The 20,256-nt window shown below is 40.1% G+C and overlaps 2 protein-coding genes across 2 annotated transcripts in view; one reads left to right on the top strand and one right to left on the bottom strand.

Annotated features, from left to right (window-relative positions):
• Positions 1-20,256, top strand: part of LOC110058618 (ATP-dependent RNA helicase DDX42-like) — a 96,896-nt gene that overhangs the window by 61,296 nt on the left and 15,344 nt on the right. The window lies entirely within an intron of this gene.
• On the bottom strand, positions 6,072-16,220 carry LOC149115775 (uncharacterized). Its single transcript, XM_089285157.1, has 4 exons — positions 15,940-16,220; positions 14,662-15,309; positions 10,199-10,753; positions 6,072-7,423 (listed from the first exon to the last, which is right to left on the bottom strand). Exons 1-4 carry the CDS (start codon positions 16,136-16,138, stop codon positions 6,795-6,797), a joined length of 2,031 nt encoding a protein of 676 aa, XP_089141283.1. The 5' UTR covers positions 16,139-16,220; the 3' UTR covers positions 6,072-6,794.

The following is a 20,256-nucleotide window of genomic DNA, read 5'->3' as shown; positions in this document are numbered from 1 at the left end:
CAGATTAGGGACCTTTAGCAATGAGGACGAGAACGTGGACGACGACGTATATGACCGATTGAGCCCTGGAACGGGACCGTCGACCACGGCGGGAAACGTAAACACTTTAGTAAACCGGTTACGTGGACGAACCCTTTACTGCAGCTTTCTGTGGCAGTCAACAGGAAAATGTCAAACAAATGTCAAATGTTCCGTTAATTTGAAAATGCAAAAATTATCCACTACAACAATTTAACGTTTATTCAGTTTAATCAACGTCAGGTGATTCAGAGCTAAGCTAAGTTTATAGTCGATCCGAGCAGTTCGGATATTCTTCAAAGCCCAGAACTCTTCTTAAAAATGCCAACTGGTATAAATTACAAAACTATAACGAAATGCCCGCGATTTGTATTTATAAAAGCACTACTACGTACCCTGCAGTACTTTTATTATCATCCGCCATTGCTTTCTCCACTTTATACTGTAAAGCTCTACCTGCAACTCGAAAGAAATCAAGTTTTTTTTTTCCATCACAGTACGATCAAATTACTTCGGCACTGTATTTATTCACTAAACGACCCTTTACATTGAAGAAATTCCTAAGATACGTAAGTAGAAATTAGAAAACAAATAAAACGTATTCTCGTTCTCGGTAAGACGGCAGATGGCGGCAAATGGCGTCCTGAACGAGATGTGGACGACGCGTAGTGCTCGATTGGGCATGCGTGGTAGCTTCGAAGTTCGTTTTCCCAACTTCCGGTCGGTGACGTTCACGTTCTCGTCGTCATTGCTAAAGGTCCCTATTTTCGCGTTTTCAAAAAAAAAAAAAAAAAAAAAAGAAAAGAAAAAAAAAGTTACGGAGAAGGCAATGAAGGCAATGACACATTATTTCAAACAATTGTCACTTTAATCTGAAACATAAGCAATTTTTTGCCATACAGCTTTTTAGTTTTTCCCTGTTCTCGTTTGATTTTAACAACGACGTCGACTTTTTCCTTACTCCATTGCCGAGGTGTTGACTTTGTAACCACACCTTGTTGTTTCCAGGCTCCACGGATATTATGCTGAGGTACCGGGCCTCCTAGCTCCAGACTCTTTTTCCAATTTTATTTTTGCATTTTTTCTTCCTTTTCCGACCGACCGACCCAAAATCAGAAAACGCATTCTACAATAAACGAAAAAAAAAAAAAAAGGGGGGGGGGGGGGTGGGGGAATGGCCTAACGCGATTTCAGCGAGTTATCGTTCTGTGGGTTTCCACTACTCACAGAACGATAACTCGCCGAAAAATGCAACAAGGCAACAGGGTAAGTAGACTTTATTCACAAAATATAAGAATAATTGACTTTTTCAGCAAAGCCGTTGCGTTCCCATACAAACCTTTATAAATTCAACGCGTTGTAACACAACACCTCCATATGCTGTAAGGCGAGAGTCACGTTTCGCGTAGTAAATTCAGTCTTTACGTAATAGTATATGCCACATGTCACGTTTCGCTGAAGGTTCGCAAAAAGTAAAAAGAAAAAACAGAAAAAAAACATGTAACTCCTCTCATTTTGAGCTTGGGCCGCTGTGACCCTTGGTTCGTATCCTGTCGCACATTCCTCTTATTACCATAAGACTTAGCGTTAAAAAAGTGACGTTTCCGTGAGCCACATGATGTATATGCTTCAGATTTGTAACTGTCATTGTTCCAGCTGCGCGCCATATTTTCGCGCGCAGCCCCTAAGTCAGGTCGGTTATAATATATAGATTTAGGCCAGCCTAAAAGCGTAGCTCCTGGGCCGCGTTGTTCAGAGTCAAATAACCCAGGAGAAAGGTAGAATTTTGATTTCAGTTTTGTAGCTTTGCGGCGCGGTTCTCTGTATATTGTTTGGCCTTCTGTTTTGAGCTTTAATAATCACTGTATACACAAAACAAAACAGCCAAAAAACATTTGTATAGAAAAAAAAGTTATAATTCGGTTAACTTTTAATCCTTGGTTAGCGTTACCCGGCTTCCGAACAATCCTGTCCTGTTTTCAACAAGTTAACCTGAGATGAGCCCGCAATCCAATCGAAAACCAGCACTTGGTCAGCGGTCAACTTCGAAAAAACACGCGACCTCGATAAGCTGTAAACTTGAGCCCGCGATATGGTCACGTGATACTGGTTAGCGGATACCTTGTTTTGACAGGTGTCAATTGATCATAACATGGATGTCCAATATCAAAGAAATACACGGTAAACCAAGACTGCATGTCTCTGTCAACCTATTATTTGGAGTATGGCGGCCATGTTGCGCGACTCCGTCGTCGTCGCCGTCGTGCGTACGCGCCCACGAGCAATACCGCTAGCCATGATGACCATGAGAAAATCAACTCATGGGTTTCCTTTTCTCTCCTATATGAGTATGGGGCTCCGCTTGGCGGCCCTTCGGGCCGCCGGAGCTCCGCTATTATTGATATAAACTTAACTGAAAATAACTCCCTGTCATTTATTTCTCAAGTTCGGTCAACTCTTAACAAAGAAATGACTCGGCATCAATTAAACTTGATGAAACTTAAAAAGAGGTTGACTTTTTACTCCAGGTTCAAAACTGATTGTCATAAAGCTGAGTTGAGTTTTTGAATACAGTAAAGAATCCCTCACATAAAAAAAAAGCGGTAAATAAATTTCGCCTCGGAAATAATCGATTACGGATTGATACGGGTAGACAGAATTTGGCATACTTTCCTGTCACCTTTACAATAATATACGCTTGAAATTTTTCGAAGAAATAAATAGAAAATACAATCATTTTGATGTGTTAGATGATAGAACAAAAATTATTTTTATTTTCAAAAATGTTGACCCTATATCTGTAGACTTACAGCTGCCCTACATCCATTCATGCATCAATTACAGGCAGAATAATATTACTTAATCAATTAAATCATTGTAATTTAGTTTCATTATTATAGCTGTATCGTGTTTTAGGTAATACCATGTACTAATATGGGAATACTGAAATAAATTGTTGTTGCTGTTGTTGTTGGTCAGGGCTGTTTGTCATTAGTCTGTGTGACATTAGACAAACTCAAGTCCATAGTTTTCCTGGCATCACTTCTTGTTTATCAAAATAATCTTCAAGACTTAATTGAGATTTCTTGAACACTAGTCCGAAACAGGAATAGTTAAACTACCTAACCTCCAGACCCAGCTGATCATATCGTTCTCATGCTTTATAGAGTAAGGGCCTGTTTACAAGGAGAGAGGGTTACCCTAACAAGCGGGTTGCTCTAGCACTCACACATTTCCTGTTTTGTTTTTTTTTTTTCTTCCTTCGTCATGTTCACAAGAAAGCCAGGGTTACCCGGGTAGGCGAGTTACCCTATCTGCGTGCTAGTGTTACCTTAACTTTCTCCCTTGTAAACACTCCAGGTAGGGTTAACCGCCTACCCGTGTTAACTTTCTAATTGTTTCCAGACCCTTGAAGCGTAACCGCGCATTAAGTTGTCCAGGGTTGTAGGGTTACCCTACCTGTGAAAGTTTGCTTGTATACCCGGGCTTTTTGCCCTCCAGCTAGAGTTAACCCGCTTGCTAGGGTAACCCTCCCCCCTTGTAAACAGGCCCTTAGAAGCTAGCCGCTAGTGTCTTTATATCGGTACTAATCGCTTGTGTCATAATACCTTCAACTGGAAAGGTTTTAATACTTCTAAGAAAACAGCAGGAGATAAAATATCCGCGCTTGACACCTTGCATTACACTTCAGAACGCACTGAAAGGGGAAATCGAGAAAAGATGGAAAAATTGTAACTGCTAAATGATTATGGCTAAATAGGGTTTTGTATACAACATTAGTCTGTCTACAGAACATCTGTTCTTGATGAGTTCGTCGAGAGCTCAAGCTAAAGACTACGAGTAGTCTCTCTTTTGCCTTGTCCGTCGTGCGTCACGCGAAAGAAAACCGCGCTAATAAACATTCCGCGCGAGCTCGCTAGAAGGACTAAGCGAAAGAGGGACTATAGCGTTTCCGTGGGGTTTGGGAGCAAAGAAAGACCGAGGAACGGCATTTTTGGTGTTTTGCCAGCGCAGAAAGTGGGGCTAGAGAGCCCCTCCCCCCCCCCAGCCCCCGCCCCCGTTTTTACTCGCTCCATTTTTCGCGCTGTAATTTTTTTCTCCCTAACCCCACAGAAACGTCTGCAACGCAGGGTAGAGGGACCAGCAAAAGTATTATCCGCATAAGTTTTAAAATAACCTCCAACGCGACCGCGTCAGTTCCCGTAGACTCACAAAAATATTTACATTCTTTCGTACTAAATATTTTCACATTAACTGGTAATGTTTAAGCGTAAAAGGTAATTTGTAAAAGTTTATATTTTTTACATACATTATTCTAACCTGGAAGCACAAATATAAGGAAACATTTGCAGTCCCAAGCATGTTTACTGATCGCAAAAAAACTCCGTGCGACTGATTCGAATATTTCCCCTGATGAACAGAAGTAGACAGTATTTTTACATTGCCGTTCCTTGGTTCAGGCTTACTGTTATGGATCTTGCCTTTAGAGTACTTTTTCACTGATTCCAAACAATATTCGAGCGAACAATATACGACCGGATAAAAACTGAGCTATCCGTCGCGACTGGAACCAAACATATGCAATCAAACTACACCCAGTGAAATATAGCTGTTCCCATGGTTAACATCCCAAAGCCAAGGTGATTCAAAGTCGTGTTCGTGAACATATAAAGTAAACTATAAATCACGAGGTAGTCTCTAGAAATCCGCCTTACAATTGCTCACTTACTCAGACTACTACCAATCTCGTTCCCAGAGTCTTCATTCCTCTTGACCAGCGGTCTAAAAACGAGAGCTGTGGGAGCAACCATTTCAGGCATGCGCCATAGATGCAGACTGAGCAGTGAAACCGGATTGGCAGAATTCGGTTATTTCAAAATGGTTGCTCCCAGAGCTCTCGTTTTTCGACCGCTGGTCAAGGGGAACGAAGACTCTGAGAACGAGATTGGAATACTACCAAAACCACGAGGTGCGCGATAGTTTTTGCGCATATGACGTATGACATATGACGTCATTCAAAATAGCGCAGAAAATGCAGACATTCGACGAAATAGTCTCCCTTGAAACCACAGGACGCCCAAGATTATGAACTGCGGTCAGTGATAGCAATAATCGCTTATATAGATTTTCTCAAGATTAGGTACAGAATTGTAGAATATTTCACTTTGGTGCATGCGCATAAGCCAAAATGTGGACTTGAGGCTGTTGTCGTTTTTTTTCCGATTGCCGGTTCCCAATTTCTTTAGTGCCCGTTTCCTTTCCTTTTTCTCGGCGCTTTTACTCTCGCTACCTTTTGCGTTCCATATTCTTTCTGGCTGCCCTAAAAAGTTGGGTGTTAATTATGGGAAAAGCATGGAAATGGGACTCTGATCAATTATAGGCCATTTTACCACCATTTTTTGCACTAAAACTGATAACGTTGTTTTTCAATTTGTTACGTCAGAATGCCGTCGATATCCAAAAACGACTGTTGTGCGGATAGATCTATCTTAGCTCTACCATCTGCTTATCAAGAACATCTGGTGAGATTTGAATTGATGACGTCCAAAGTGATACAAAGAGCACGACCATTAAGTAGCCGGATATGGATCCTTGGGCGTCAAAGGGTTGATATAGGGCGTTACAGGTTCGACTGCATTCGTCTCCAAACAACTAGCTCGAAGTCACTCGAAAGTTTTGAGAAATAATCGCATGCTGCTTGACCCTGTTCGACTAACCTTTGCTTAGAAGGAAAAGAAAAGGGAAAGTTTATTAGAAGTTTAAGCATTTAAACGGTTGTTAATGGATCCTAGTTGGCTTGATAGTTCAGTTGCAAGAGAACTGCACCGGTATCGGAGAGGTCGTGGGTTTGCATCCCGTTCAAGCCTGACTTAATTTTCAGGCTTTAATTTCGCAGCTGCTCAGGTTGTGCACATAGCTGTAACGATCATTCATGTCTTTTCACCTTTCTCCCCAGTTAAAATGTATGATCTATCATACATTCATATGTATCATATTTTTCCTTCTTTTGATCTTCATTTTCCTTTTAGGTCACAATTCTAGGCTAGAATAGCTTTTTTTAGGAGGCTTGCATATTTATTTTAATTTGATAACAAGAAACTACAGTTCGTCTGCTAAATTTTGTTCCCGTTCTTTTGTTCCTGCTCTACGCTGGCCACCAGATAACCTGGGATGAAGCGGTCTTGCTTCCTCCTAATGTCCTCCTACCCCGCCTTCCCCCTTGCCCCGCACCGTCGAGAAAGGTAAAGGAACGCCTGATTGCAGACCAGCTATCAGCTCAGTCAAGTAATTAACAACGGGTTATATATACCAGAAAATCATCTCCTTTTAAAAGAAATGATCGCAACTTCTCGGCAATCTCGCAAACTCGTGGTTACTGGCTTATCACATTAGTAATTGTAAAGGAAACCTCTCTCTAACTGTAAAATAGTAAGCATTCCATAGATTTCTCCATGAGCCATAATCGATTATGGCTCCTGATTTCACTAATTAAATCGACTAATTATTGAAAACTGTGACAAGCTATCATGGCTATTACTAGAAAATCATTTGCTATGACAACTGCTGGGAAAATTATAGTTTCTGGTTTAAAATCAGTGATTGTAAAGGAAAATATTTTAATCGTTATAAGAATTCCTAATGAACGTCACTTAAGTTAATGCAACAGCTACTAATTATTGCTTGTGGTCAATCAATTATTGTAAACTGTGATGAGCGAAGATCAGATGTTGGCATTTACGTCTCCAACATGATTAAACCTGTTACTGGTATTCTTTCTACGATGACGGCCTCAGTTTCATTTCAGTGAATTTGAGTGAAAGAGTACCTCTGAAGTGGTGCCACCTGGCTCCTCGGTAATCACGTTTATCTCCCAGGTATTGTCCGTTTAGATTGGAGTTGTGGCAATTGCTGTACCACCAGGCGCCTGTATAGCGTACAGCACAGTTAATGTTGTTACCAGCTCTGTCATAATCTCTGTCTTTTGTGGTAAACGCCATGTTATTATGCCTTGCTAACGAATCTCCCGCTGTACCTGAATATGAACCCACTTCAAGTCGATACTGCGCCTGCTCATCACTAATGTTGAACTTGCCATATTTAGCGTACACTTTAACTCCGTTCCAGTCCTCCAGCTCCACTCGTAGAGAGCTCGGTCTAGAGACCGTCAGTCGGTGGATCTTGTCGTTTCCTAACCAGAACTCAGCAGACAGCTGACCAAATCCTGCTTTGTAGTCGTTCCATCCCCGATAGAAGTCTACCGAGCCATCTTGTCTTCTCTGAAAGACGGTCCAACCTCCACCGTCACTGCCCATGTCACAGTAGACAGCAAATTGTCCTCTACCGTCTGGGTTGACAGAGTACAATCCACTTTGATTATGGCCTGATTTTAGCAGATCAGAGCAATCTGATAAAAAAGGAGAACGTTATGCGTTAATTTTAATTATAACATAGTGCGCGCGCTGGTCCTACCTTACTCCTATTGAGACATCCTGGTAAAAATTTGTGTAAATAACAAGACTTGAGCAGTTTTATGTTAAATGAAAACTTTCCGTCGAGTTTTGCTGCGAGCCGTATCTTTTTGTTAAAGTTTTGGCAATGCAAACATAATTTTGAACAAACCAAACCCTACTTCGAGTCTTTGAGCATTTTGATTCATTTTGGTCACATTTTCATTGAGTATTTATAACTTTCTTTGCCTACATTTTCATTAATTGGAATAAACGAATTTTCCTTGACAATTTTAGAAACCAATATAATGGGATCCTTTTTTTTCTTCACCGTGCTTTGTGAGAACTTTGTAGTGAATCACAAATAAAACATGTTTTAGCGCCCAAGTTGCTGTCACTATGTTATAAAAGAATTGGTTCATGCTTAGCGCGCGTATATCAGGTTATGGATTCACTTGGGAAGAGTTGCTCTCGGCTGTGCCTCGAGCAGTGCTCACGCTTTTTGAGTGCTCTCCGAACTTTCCGCGTGCATCCCGATAAGTCGATATACGCACGATAAGTATGGACCAATTATTTTTTTTAGTGTAACCTAACTCTATAGAGAATTTCTAGTCAGTTATCTTGGCAGATAGTCATAGGAAGGAATCAGTTTTAGTCGAAGTTTCATAAGTTATAATTTTTCATAAGTTATAGTTTCATAGGTTATCGAATCATTCTTTTGGTAAAAAACACGGATGTTTTAAAACAGCATAAATATAAAATAAGGAATAACCAAAGCTTATTTAACTGCAAATTATGATTCTGACAGTAATTTTTTTACAAAGATCTTTTCTCCGGACTGCATGCCAGACACGCTGTCCGAAACATGTCAAACGATGTATGCACTTAACCCTCGGACGTAGAAGCTAACTCATATACCCTACCGGACATTTTGGGACGTTTTAATAAAACAATCATAGGATCAACACTATCGAAGTCATCGTGAGTAGTGATAAGTTAATAAAGATGGTGAATTTTAAGCTCGGCAATGAAATGTTAACTTATCACTACTCACGATGACTTCGATAGGACACCTGTCATATATGAACTCAGTTAAATGACCTTGCTCTCCATGAGTTCTCGTAGCTAAGTGGATAGAGCACCCGGCCGGTGTTCGGGAGGTCATGGGTTCGATTCCTGTCGGGGATTCAGAATTTTTCTTTGTCCTACGCTCGTGTCATGTTGATTAATTAACCTTAACATTACAAGTAGACAACTGTATTAACTTGACGTTTCGTATGTTACAACATACGTCTTCCAAAGTGACGGTGATAACTTTTATAAAAAATTATAACTTTAACAATAAACCGAGGCACTGGTGACAATCTAAGAAAAATAATAACAAAATTGATACTTATAAAAAAACAGCTTCTCACTGCTAAGGTTTTCATTAAGTGAGGATTTTAAGTCACTGCTTAATAGCGTTTCTTTAATTTTACACGCATGTCAAACTTTCCAGTAGTAGCGAGGATTAAAAACAGTTGCAGTCAGGTTTTCTTTGCAGGAATCAATTGGAGCAAAGTATAGAATACTACTAGTACAGGAAAAAATCCTTTCCTAACTATAAAACTAAGACACTTATGCACATGATAAGAGTATGAGACCTTATTAAAAGAGAAGACGCACTTTAAAAGGGATAGCTCCTCTCTCGCGGTTCTCCTAATCGCCAGATGCTGTAGAATGGCGCACAACCTCATTTTCAGGGCTTTCCCCTCAGGAAAAAGTCCGGGAAACAAGGTTGATTGGCACACAGACCATTGTTGCTGAAATGCGTCTTCTTGAGCCTTCCACATGAATGGTTTGCGGTCTTTCGTATTATAACATGCTCAATTCGTGGTTTAATGTTTAACATAGTACTGAATAAAGCGACTGTTTGCTTCGTGGCGGACAATGCGCCATATTAGAAAGTCAACTCGGATCGAACCGCTTTGCTTTAATCACTAGCGCTAACACTTAAGTTTTAGTTTCTAAGTTTTTGTCAATTCGGCTTTACTTATTGATTTGTTTTTTCTTTTAGCCGATTCTTCAAAGAAAATCTCCAAAGATGCCGGCTTCTTGTGCACTATGCATACGGATCAATACGCTCCTGCGATAGACATCATTTGACTTGTGGACGGATTAGAGAGAAACTAACGGGAATATTGGACTAACCCAAAGAAAACCTTTCGTACAGTATTAATTGTGCACGCAACACCGAACAGCATCTAATAAACGTAATGATGCATGATAATGGAGTGTTGATGTGGTGAGTGTGCGCTTGCGACTAGCCTGACGTTGGCAGTTTTATGGACAAGCTTTTAAGCCTTTTAAAGCCTTCCAAATATAGCTAAATGTTTGCCTCCGGTTTACTTGAAACGAAAGCGTTGCCACGAGTTTTCGTCGACGAGAGATTCAGTCGTGAGAACTTATGACTGTAAAGTAAATAAATTGCAAACTTCATTTCTAAATATTTCTTTGTCACAGGGTAAAAAGGTTATTTGTTTGTCAGCGTTTTTGAGCACTGCGTTTCTTATTAGTCATAGAGTTACCTCAGACTGTCAGTTCCTTATTCTCTTTCATGACGTGACACATATTGCCACCCAAAACAGGCCGTCTTTTCGTTTCCCAGTTCTAGATGCTTCTCTTTTCTTTTTTTTAGCGCAAGCTAACTCTCTTTCTGCGACAAATATACAGTTTTGCCATTCATAACTTACCGGTACCACTTGCTATAGGTCCCACTCGAACATCACTTATTGCCTCGACAGCAAACACTCCTGCACTTGTTGCCACACAAATATAGATCCCAGCATCCTCTCTTCTCAAATCTCTTAAGATAAGTGCCTCCCCTTTTCTCTGACTCCTATTCACGAGCAGTGCTGTTTCTTGTCTTTTCCAACTGATGACTGGTCTTGGATCGCCAGTAGCATTGCAGTTTAACGTCCAAGTTTCGCCAGTAGCAGCAAACACCTTTACAGGTGGCTTAACGGTAAACACAGGAAGGGAAACCACAACTAGTTGAGTTTTCCTTTCAGCATTTCCTAAAAGGTTGACCGCTGAACAGAAGTATGCGTCAGAGTCACTTTTACGGACATCGGAAATTTTTAAGACACTATTGTTATAGTGCGTCCTCCCCTGGGGTAACTGACCAGACGACTTCCTCCAGGTCACCACTGGTGCAGGGTATCCGGTAACGTGACAGGTTGGTAGAGTGACGTCACTTCTTACCGTGACGAAATTAGGTCCCGGTTGAAGAGAAACTTGAGGATAAACTGCAACCAAGTAAATATCATTAGGCCTGGTCTGATTTAGAATTTTTGATTTCATTTTTTTTTCCTTTTCAGGGGTAACAGCTGAAATGATAGCCTTCTACGCAGGCATCCTTATGGCTCGTCACGCAAGATTGAAAGATTGCGTGACGAGCCATATGGACTTCCGTGTAGGAGGCTGAGAATTGGCAACTTTTACTTGATAGTTGAGAAACGTTAAGATAATTGTCAGCTGAGTAGATTGAGCTTTTCCACCTCGATAGAGTGGGGTATAGCAAAGCATTATACTCGTAACTAATTAAAGTTAGCCACTTTCACGTATGTCTGGACGTATGGGATATATAGAAAGTGTTGTTGGATGCTTACGCCGAAATAAAACGGCGCGAAATGGCACGCTATATGACGAGTCATGGTTCTAAACCCCTTCTAACAATATGGCTGCTTAGTGTGGTGTAGTGAAAGCTGTTTTAAGTTTCTTTTGCCATGGAGAACAGAGGATTGTGGAAAGACAATAAGCCATCTGACAATAAATCTCAAAGAACACTTAATTATTTTATTGTAGTAAAAATACGTCTGTGTAACTTTCTTGGCATAAAGGAAAAGCAATCAAGTATAGCTTTAGATCCTATGAGCTTTATAAACTCTACTGCTTGTCTAAGAGCAGCGGGAAGTACGAAAAATTATGTGATCATCAGACCACTAAAAAGTCAATGTTGGAAAGAAGATGACTTGGAGCTTCTTAGAAGTTCTTTGTACCAGTCTTAAACTCCCTATTTGCATCAAACCTTGGGGTAAGAGGGGAGGAGGCGGTGGGGGGACTATATACCGCCCTCGCTGATCTGGAACTTTGTGGATGTTCTTAAAATTTGTCAGGGTAAATTTGAATGTGTCACCAATCACTGTGCTCGGGCTACATATCTTGACACTTCAATAGAAGTTCTTATCGTATCTTGTGTACCAATTGTTTGGTCTCGTAACTTGACGTTTATATGGAAATGCAACCAAGTTTTTTTTTTCACTGAGATTTAATTTTTTTTTTTAAGGTTTGACTTTCTGTTTCAGCGAAATTTTGGATTGTAAAGATTTTATTCTATTATCCTTACTCTTCTTGTATTTTCATAATCAATTTCTTGTGTTCAGATAATTTGATTTTGGAGTTATACAAAACAAACTGCTCTAACAAACATTACACATGTACTACGTATTTTCGTGTTTATTTTGTTATCGCAGCTTGTTTTATATCCCTTCTCAAATTGAAAGGGCCGAAGACCAAGAATTTTCGAAGTGTTCCGGCATTTGTGAGAAATTTTGGAAGTTAAGATAGCGTATTCAAAATGGTGGACATTTTCAAATATGACGTCGCCAGTTTAGGCGTGATATGACGTCATGTTTGACACGTGATTATCAGTAACTTAAACAAAGTTTTGAACACTTAGCATGCCATAAAAAAATTGACTATTAATTTTTTCAAGAGGTTTTTGGATATACAAAGGGAGCGAGATGATCAGAAAGCCTAATTAGGCTCCCGAACGAACGAATGAACGAACAAAGCCCGGGAAAAAATAGGTTAAGGTCTTCGGAAAGTGATAATAGGCATAGTCGATTCTGTACATAACGGCCACCCTCAGGAAATCAGTTTTTTGGCTGCCCTGACGCTAAATGGGACTTAGTTTTGCTGAAAAAGCATTTTTTTTTTTTTTTTTTTACCAAACAGATACATTTCCCCAAGATAAGGTACAAAATTGTAGAATATTTTAATTTGGTGCATGCGCATAAGCATGTACAAAATTAAAATATTGTTGTTGTTGTTGTTGTTGTTTTTTTTTTGATTGCCTGTTCCGAATTTTTTATTGCCCTTTTCCTTTCCTTTTTCTCGGCCCTTTTACTCTCGCTACCTTTTGCGTTCCATATTCTTTTTGGCTGCCCTAAAAAGTTGAGTGTTAATTATGGGCAATGCCTGAAAATCGGACCTTGATCAATTTGTATAGGTAATCATACGGTTTTTCTCGTTCAATTTGGAATTAACTTGCACGAGTGAACTTTTCAAAAAGCTGAGATTGCACGAGCCACTTCGGCGAGTGCAATTTCAGCTTTTAGAAAGACTCACATGAAAAAAATTTGCGTAGAGGAAGTACCGGAAGACCTTTCTTGAAGCCATGTTTTCTCATTCGAGAACACTTTTTTCAAAGTTTGCGCACAAAATTTTGGTCCTCAGTTTACTTTATATCATTGTCTTCGAAAATTTTCTATTGTCTTTCAGCCAATCATAATTCAGAATTACGATGTGTAATTTGCACTGGTGTTACACTTTTTGCACTGGTGTTACACTTTTTGCACTGGTGTTACACTTTTTGCACCGGTGTTACACTTTTTGCACTGGTATTACACTTAAACTGCACTGCTCTCAGCCAATCAGAATCGAGTAATTTTTTCATGTATATTATTATAGGTATAATGGACCATTTTACGACCATTTTTGCACCAAAGCTGATAATGTTGTTTTTCAATTTGCTACGTCAAAATGCCGTCGATATCCAAAAACGACTGTCGTGCGGTTAGATCTGTCCTAGCTCTACCACCTGCTTATCAAGAACATCTGGTGAGATTTGAATTGATGACGTCACAAGTGGTACAAAGAGGACGACCATTGAATAGCCATATATGGCTCCTTGGGCGTCAAAGGATGTTTAAGGGCGTTATATACAGGTTCAACTGCATTCGTCTGCAAACAGCTAGTTAGCAGTCACTCGAAAGTTCTGAGAAATAATCGAATGCTGCTTGACCCTGTTCGGCTAATCTTTGCTCAGAAGCAAGTAGAAAAGGGAAAGTTCATTAGAAGTTTAGGCATTTAAACTGTGGTTAAGGGATCCTAGTTGGCTTGATAGTTCAGTTGCAAGAGAACTGCACCGGTATCGTAGAGGTCGTGAGTTCGACTCCCGTTCAAGCCTGATTTAATTTTCAGGCGTTGATTTCACAGCTGCTCAAGTTGTGCACATAATCGTAATGATTGTTCATGTCTTTCGCCTTTCTCCCCAGTTAAAAAGTATGATCTATCATATATTCACTTGCAGAAAGGTCTATGGCAGCCCTTGGCCATAGCTCCAGATCTCTCCATGATGGTACCATTGTATGATTCGAGTTATTTCACTACCAGAAGAGAACTTCTTTTCTGTCCATCCTATTTTGCATCATAACATAGGCTACCCTGGAGACGCCACTACTCTGAGGGAGAGCTCTGTTTTCTCTGCCAACCGTGTTTGGCCGTATTTCTGTTTTTTTTTTTTTTTTTTTTTTTTTTTGATCTTCAAGTTTACTCAGTGCGTGAGTTCCGGGGATGGGGCGGGGACCAGTGCTAACCCCGTCCTCCTTGTAGTCAAGTCGCCAAGTGTGTTCCAAACTTCAAATCCCTTAACTGACGGACCTTCAAAGCCGTTTTAATTTAAATTTGTCAAGATTAACTGAAAGCTGAAAAATAGCTCGAACTGTTAACCAAGAAATGGTTTAAATTATAACTGATAACTGAGGATCCAGTATCACCAGGCATACCCTCGAGATACAACCTTATTTCTCTGAGTGTAGTGTTTGTTGGAGTAAACTAAGATGCATTCACCTTGAAACGCTTCTTTGTTCACCTTTATCTGTTTACGATGACTTTTTCAGTTCACCGCACCATAAAATGGCTTCATCAGGTCGGAAATGTCGAAATCGACGTAACTATTAATCAAACTTTTAAAGCAACTGAATGTTATAGCTATTTTCAAAGAAAAGTCAACGCTACATTCGTCTTATTTTAACCGTAAGGAAACAGAGAGAGGTTTGGTTTCTGCTAAAAAGAGAACTTTGCGTGCTTCGAGAACGACAAACGTTATCTGCAAAACCTGCGTACTGTAGCCACTTAACCAGAAACTCGCCATTTACTGTTAATCGCACCACTCCCGGCTGTGAATTCCCAAGAATGTTTGTTGCTGAACACTGATACACGCCTGAGTCACTTCCGGTCACCTTCTTTAACTCTAGCTTTCCACGTGAAACCGCTGACTGAGTGATTGTTGAATGACTGTTCAGTTTACTCCACGTTACTGCAGGCTCAGGATTACCGCTGGCTGAACACTGAAACGAGGCTGTTCCACTTTCGTTCACTGTCAACGTCATCGGAGAAACAACAACAGCAGGAGATGATATCGATTCACCGGGTTCGCCTTTAGTTCCCGGTATGCCAGTGGGTCCTATGTCTCCTTTCTCGCCATTATTTCCAGTCTCTCCCCGTAGTCCTACAGGTCCCACAATGCCTTGCTTGCCGCTCTTTCCTGGCGATCCCATAACACCTTTATCTCCCTTGTTTCCAGTCCTTCCTCTGTGTCCTCTTGGTCCTGGAGGACCGGGAAGCCCTGGGGGACCTGGCGAGCACGTGACACCCTTTGACTGACAGAGATGCAGTCTCCACTCTAATAGAAGTTTGTTGATTTTGAGAAACGTTTCCGCTGTGCGTTGAGTTTCTGTCGAATTCTCTGTTGAGTCAACGTGACGGCTGTGTCTGCTGAGTTTAGAAGATTGAATTTCTAGGAAGAAAAGAAAAGTCTATTTGAACGAGAAGACTTTTAACCAACCTAGCCTTTACAGCGCTTTCAAAGCTTGGCACGTGATTATTTTCAATGCTTTAGTTTAGTTTTTAAGGCAATGAGGTTTAAAGTGTTTGTTCTGCAGCCATTGTGCGAGAAGCGAATAGCGTACGAGATTATCACCGCAACGGAAATGCTTGGTTTTTTCTCATTAATTAGACTAAAATAGTAACAGCAGCATCCGTGAACAACATATCCTTTGTTCATTTCCTGATGCCGAAACTATCAAAAATCGACTGTAAGCTTGCACAGCCGGAGAAAGACAAGGAACTATAGCTTATCACTGTGTTATTCACAGTTGAAGAGTAGTATCTCTGAACATGATCTTTTTGTAAATTTGTCTGCATGGGATTAAAGAAAACTTGACCTGGCAACCTTCTGTTTCCTTTGCGTGTTCACAGCACAAACGGAACAAGCAAGAACATGTTCATTCTTTATTCATTTTAACTCTTAGCTATTTCTAGTCTTTCTAACCCCGTACGGTATTTACATTGGGCAAGCCATGATTCTGATGATTGTATTCTTTGATCTTAACACTGCTTAAACTTAAGTTACATAAGACGCACTTACCAGGAGCATTTTTGATTATCTTCATGTCTACGTCGTTTAACGAAGACTTGGCCTCCGCAACACTTTCAAGAGCGTTTATTCTTTTCTTTTGCTCGTATAGTTCTAGCTCAACTCTTAAAAAGCCGGCGCAGTAAAACACAATGGAGAAAACAGAAACAATAGAAGCAAAAGAAGGCATACTTTTCTTTTGAACAGTCATGATCTTGGTGATACTGGAGCAATGTCCAACTCTACAGCGAGTTGTAGTGGATAGTCTGAATAGTGGGTAACGGTATAAGTACTGCTTCAGCTGGTTATGTGATACTGAAGTCACGTGTCTGAGTAGCATGCCAAACTTTCACTTAATCATGTGAGACCGGACAAAGTTTCCTTTGCAATTCATCTTCAGCAGTAACGGGAACTTTTTCTTAAACGGCAAATTAACAGACAGTAACAATTTTTGATAGGGATAAAAAAGCATTCTCTCTGACATCTGTTCATAAAAAAAGTTTTGAAAGCACTGCAGTTTTCAGCTAAGTAAAACAATTCTTTATAAAAGTGATTTGAGTACAATAACGAAGCAGAAATTAGACAAACTAGCTCGCTTGGTTTATCTTTTTTAACTCAACACTCCTGGCTAGCTAGCAAGGGACGAAGTTGCCAAACTTCATTTCTAACTGCAAACTTTTCTGCTAGTTACACAGCTTACTGATTTGGATAATACATCTGTTCTTTCTGAAGACGAAACGATTATCGGCGAAATACACCTGACGCCACCTCTCTCGGGCAAAGGAAAAACATTACAGTAAATGGAGAAAGTCAAACTTCGATTGTTTGAGAGTGATTATGTGAGTGACAACTAATTAAGGAAAGAACACCCAGGAGAAGGTTTTTGATCAAATTTCGGACAGTCATAGATTTGCTGTGAGGTGAAAAATTGCTGTTAAATTTTCAAACAAATGTCTGTAACTTTGCTCGTGCACTGCGACTCGCTTTTACAGACGTATGCGCTCAGAAAAATATAAACCTTAATTGTGGCTTTCCTAGCGAGGCTATTTCAATCCCTCGAATTAACTTTATCAGTGAGTTGTGAGGAGTTCGTTCGATTCGCAATTTTTCCCTAACATCTACTGAATTTTTTTGCCTTTTTGCCCCGTCCCCTCCCCCCAAAAAACAAGATGGCTGCGTCAGAAAGTGTGAAAAGATTGCTGGGCCCATACGGAGTACGGACCTCTACGGAACAGTTCTGCAAAGTAACAGCATTTCAGCTGGACGGAAAAGATAGGTTGGTAAAATGTATAAGCTTTTCTTTTCTGTCGTCCACACGAGAATACGACTACAAAGCAGTCTGGTTCCGAGGTAAGTTTACGTATGTTGTAAAGGTAGGAATAACGTGACAAAGCCTCACAAACAATGTGCTTTGATTACATAATTACGGCCGGAAATATGATCTATGTATAAGCCTTTGTTGTTAAAGTATCCGTGAAAATATTCCTACTACGTGTCGCGTGGAATATATATAAAAAACTAGTTCGTGCTTTCCGTCTAAAAATTCCAAAAAGAAGACAAGCAGAGGATTCTGCTCTGATTAGCTCCTAGTTCCGCTGGATTTACGTAACTGTTCACCCATATCTGTAAACAGCGGTTATGTTGTAAGAAGAAGATCTGTTAGATCTTATAACCGCGCTTTTAAAATTTAACTGTTTGCTTAGCACTACCGTCGGAACGAAGTGCACATTCCAAAGTAGTCATTGATGATTCTTTTCTTACTGTAGACATCACATCACTTGATCAACACAAACTGTATTATTGCACCATGACCACCATCAGTGGTAGCCATTGACAAATCTCCGATGACCTAATGGTCTTAATCTTTGTAGAACTTTCTTCGGGATATGTATGGGCATGAACGATATAAATGACACGATAATAACACTATTAACAACAGCTTTCTTTCTTAAAGTCATAATTAAATTTAATTGGTGTTTTCCACGAGTAAAGGGCTAGTAAAGTAGTCACACAAGTCATATAATTTAATAATAATACTCTATCGCGACCGATGTATCGATTTTGGTCACTCCAGTGACCACAGATTGAAAACGTGACAGAAAATTGGCGTTACTTTCGATTCTCACCAAATTTGGACAGTGGGATGATCTCATCATTAGCCAATTATAGGCCATCTTTCAGCTCTTTTCGTCATATCCCCCCCGCGGGAGAATTTTGTCAAGTTAGCTAATTTAGTATGCAAGCCAACGTAATGGCGGTCACCGTCGACGAAATGTTTATTTGCTCAAAAATTGCGGCCAAATCTTTCGGAGATAGAAGTCAAGACATTTGTAAGGATACAGAAAGTAATTTGGGACCAGTTGCTGGCTTCTAAGACTGAATTTATCCAGAAGTAAGCTGTATTCTCGTTTTCGTGCCGAAAGCCACGCGATGAATTAATATTATCGGCTTTTTCTGCTGTCTTGTTCTGTTTTTTCTCTTGGTCTTTTTTGTAGTCCGCCGAGGCCAGTCTTTCGTCTAAATCAGTTGAAAAAAGTTCGAAAAAGATGTTCCCATTCAAGTTTAAGCTCTCAGCCGATAATTCTGGAGTTGTTTGGCCGAAACGTCAGCTTTGTTATCTTCGTGTTTTTCGGTTGCTATGGGCGACCATGGCTTCCTTTGTTAGGTCAAGTCTAGGGAGTGAGGTCACAAAAAATTCTAATTAATTCTGGTTTTGTTCGATTTCTATGAAATTTTAACACGATAAAGCTGGATTGTTAAGGAAAGATTTACCGCCTGCCAATGTGTGGTAGCTATTAACGCTTAAGTGATATATCGCTTCGAAATCAGGGTTTCGAAGAGATTTTTTTGCAACGTGTGGGTTCGGCGTGATTTTGTAATCGGAGGTTTTTGTTGACCCCGAAGGAAAAAATATCCGAAAAAGGTCATTTCATCGACGAATCAAACGAATATAAATATGTATATGTTCCGAGCGAAATTTCTGCTGAAAAAATATAATTTTTGACGAACGCTGGGTTTTTAATTTTTTCCCGCGAAAGTCAGTATCGGAGATGAGATTTATTAATGTTTCAACAGCTTTTGGCGAGTAAACATCACAGGTTGCGTGACTCAAAATTTGGCCGAGTGAAAGCTTGGCTCTGGTCGCAAACAAGACGAAACAAGAAGATCTGTTAGATCTTATAACCGCGCTTTTAAAATTTAACTGTTCACTTAGCACTACCGTCGGAACGCAGCGCACATTCCAAAGCAGTCATTGATGATTCTTTTCTTACTGTAGCCATCACATCACTTGATCAACACAAACTGTATTATTGCACCATCAGTGGTAGCCGTTGACAAATCTCCGATGACTTAATGGTCTTAATCTAGAACTTTCTTCGGAATACGTATGGGCATGAACGATATCAACGACACAATAATAACACTATTAACAACAGCTTTCTTTCTTAAAAGTCATGATTAAATTTAATTGGTGTTTTCCACGAGTAAAGGGCTAGCAAAGTAGTCACACAAGTCATAAAAAAACCCTATCCCGACCGATGTATCGATTTTGGTCACTCCAGTGACCACAGATTGAAAACGTGACAGAAAATTGGCGTTACTTTTGATTCTCACCAAATTTGTCGTATCCCCCCCCCCTCGGGAGAATTTTGTAAAGTTAGCTAATTTAGTATGCAAGCCACCGTAATTGCGGTCGCCGCCGGCGAAATGTTTATTTGCTCAAAATTGGGGCAAAATCTTTCGGAGATGGAAATCAGGACATTTGTAAGGATACAGAAAGTAATTTGGGACCGGTTGCTGGCTTCTAAGGCTGAATTTATCCAGAAGTAAGCTGTATTTTCGTTTTCGTGTCGAAAGCCACGCGATGAAATATTATCGGCTTGTTCTGCTGTCTTGTTCTGTTTTTTCTCTTTGTCGTTTTTGTAGCCCGCCGAGGCCAGTCTTTCGTCTAAATCAGTTGAAAAAGGTTCGAAAAAGATGTTCCCATTCAAGTTTAAACTCTCAGGCGATAATTGTGGAGTTTTTTGGCCGAAACGTCGGCTTTGTTATCTTCGTGCTTTTCGGTTGCTATGGGCGACCGTTGCTTCCTTTGTTAGGACAAGTCTGGGAAGTGAGGTCACAAAAAAATTCTAATTAATTCTGGTTTTGTTCGATTTCGCTGAAATTTTAACACGATAAAGCTGGATTGTTAACGAATAGATTTACCGCCTGCCGATGTGTGCTAGCTATTAAAGCTGAAGTGTAATATCGCTTCAAAGTCAGGGTTTTGAAGAGATTTTTTTGCAACATGTGGGTTCGGCGTGATTTTGTAATCTGAGGTTTCGGTTG

This window comes from Orbicella faveolata, unplaced genomic scaffold (genome assembly GCF_042242905.1).
Source record: "Orbicella faveolata isolate gen_17 unplaced genomic scaffold, um_ofav_v1 contig_13, whole genome shotgun sequence".
Lineage (NCBI taxonomy): Eukaryota > Metazoa > Cnidaria > Anthozoa > Scleractinia > Merulinidae > Orbicella > Orbicella faveolata.
This window is presented reverse-complemented; position numbering and strand designations above follow the sequence as displayed.

Excerpts from the sequence above, each read along its gene's own strand:
- LOC149115775 (XM_089285157.1), bottom strand. The coding sequence starts at position 16,138 with ATGACTGTTCAAAAGAAAAGTATGCCTTCTTTTGCTTCTATTGTTTCT. Across the intron at positions 15,310-15,939 it reads GATAATCAAAAATGCTCCTG|AAATTCAATCTTCTAAACTC; the intron begins GTAAGTGCGTCT and ends TTTTCTTCCTAG. Across the intron at positions 7,424-10,198 it reads ACCTATAGCAAGTGGTACCG|ATTGCTCTGATCTGCTAAAA; the intron begins GTAAGTTATGAA and ends CTTTTTTATCAG.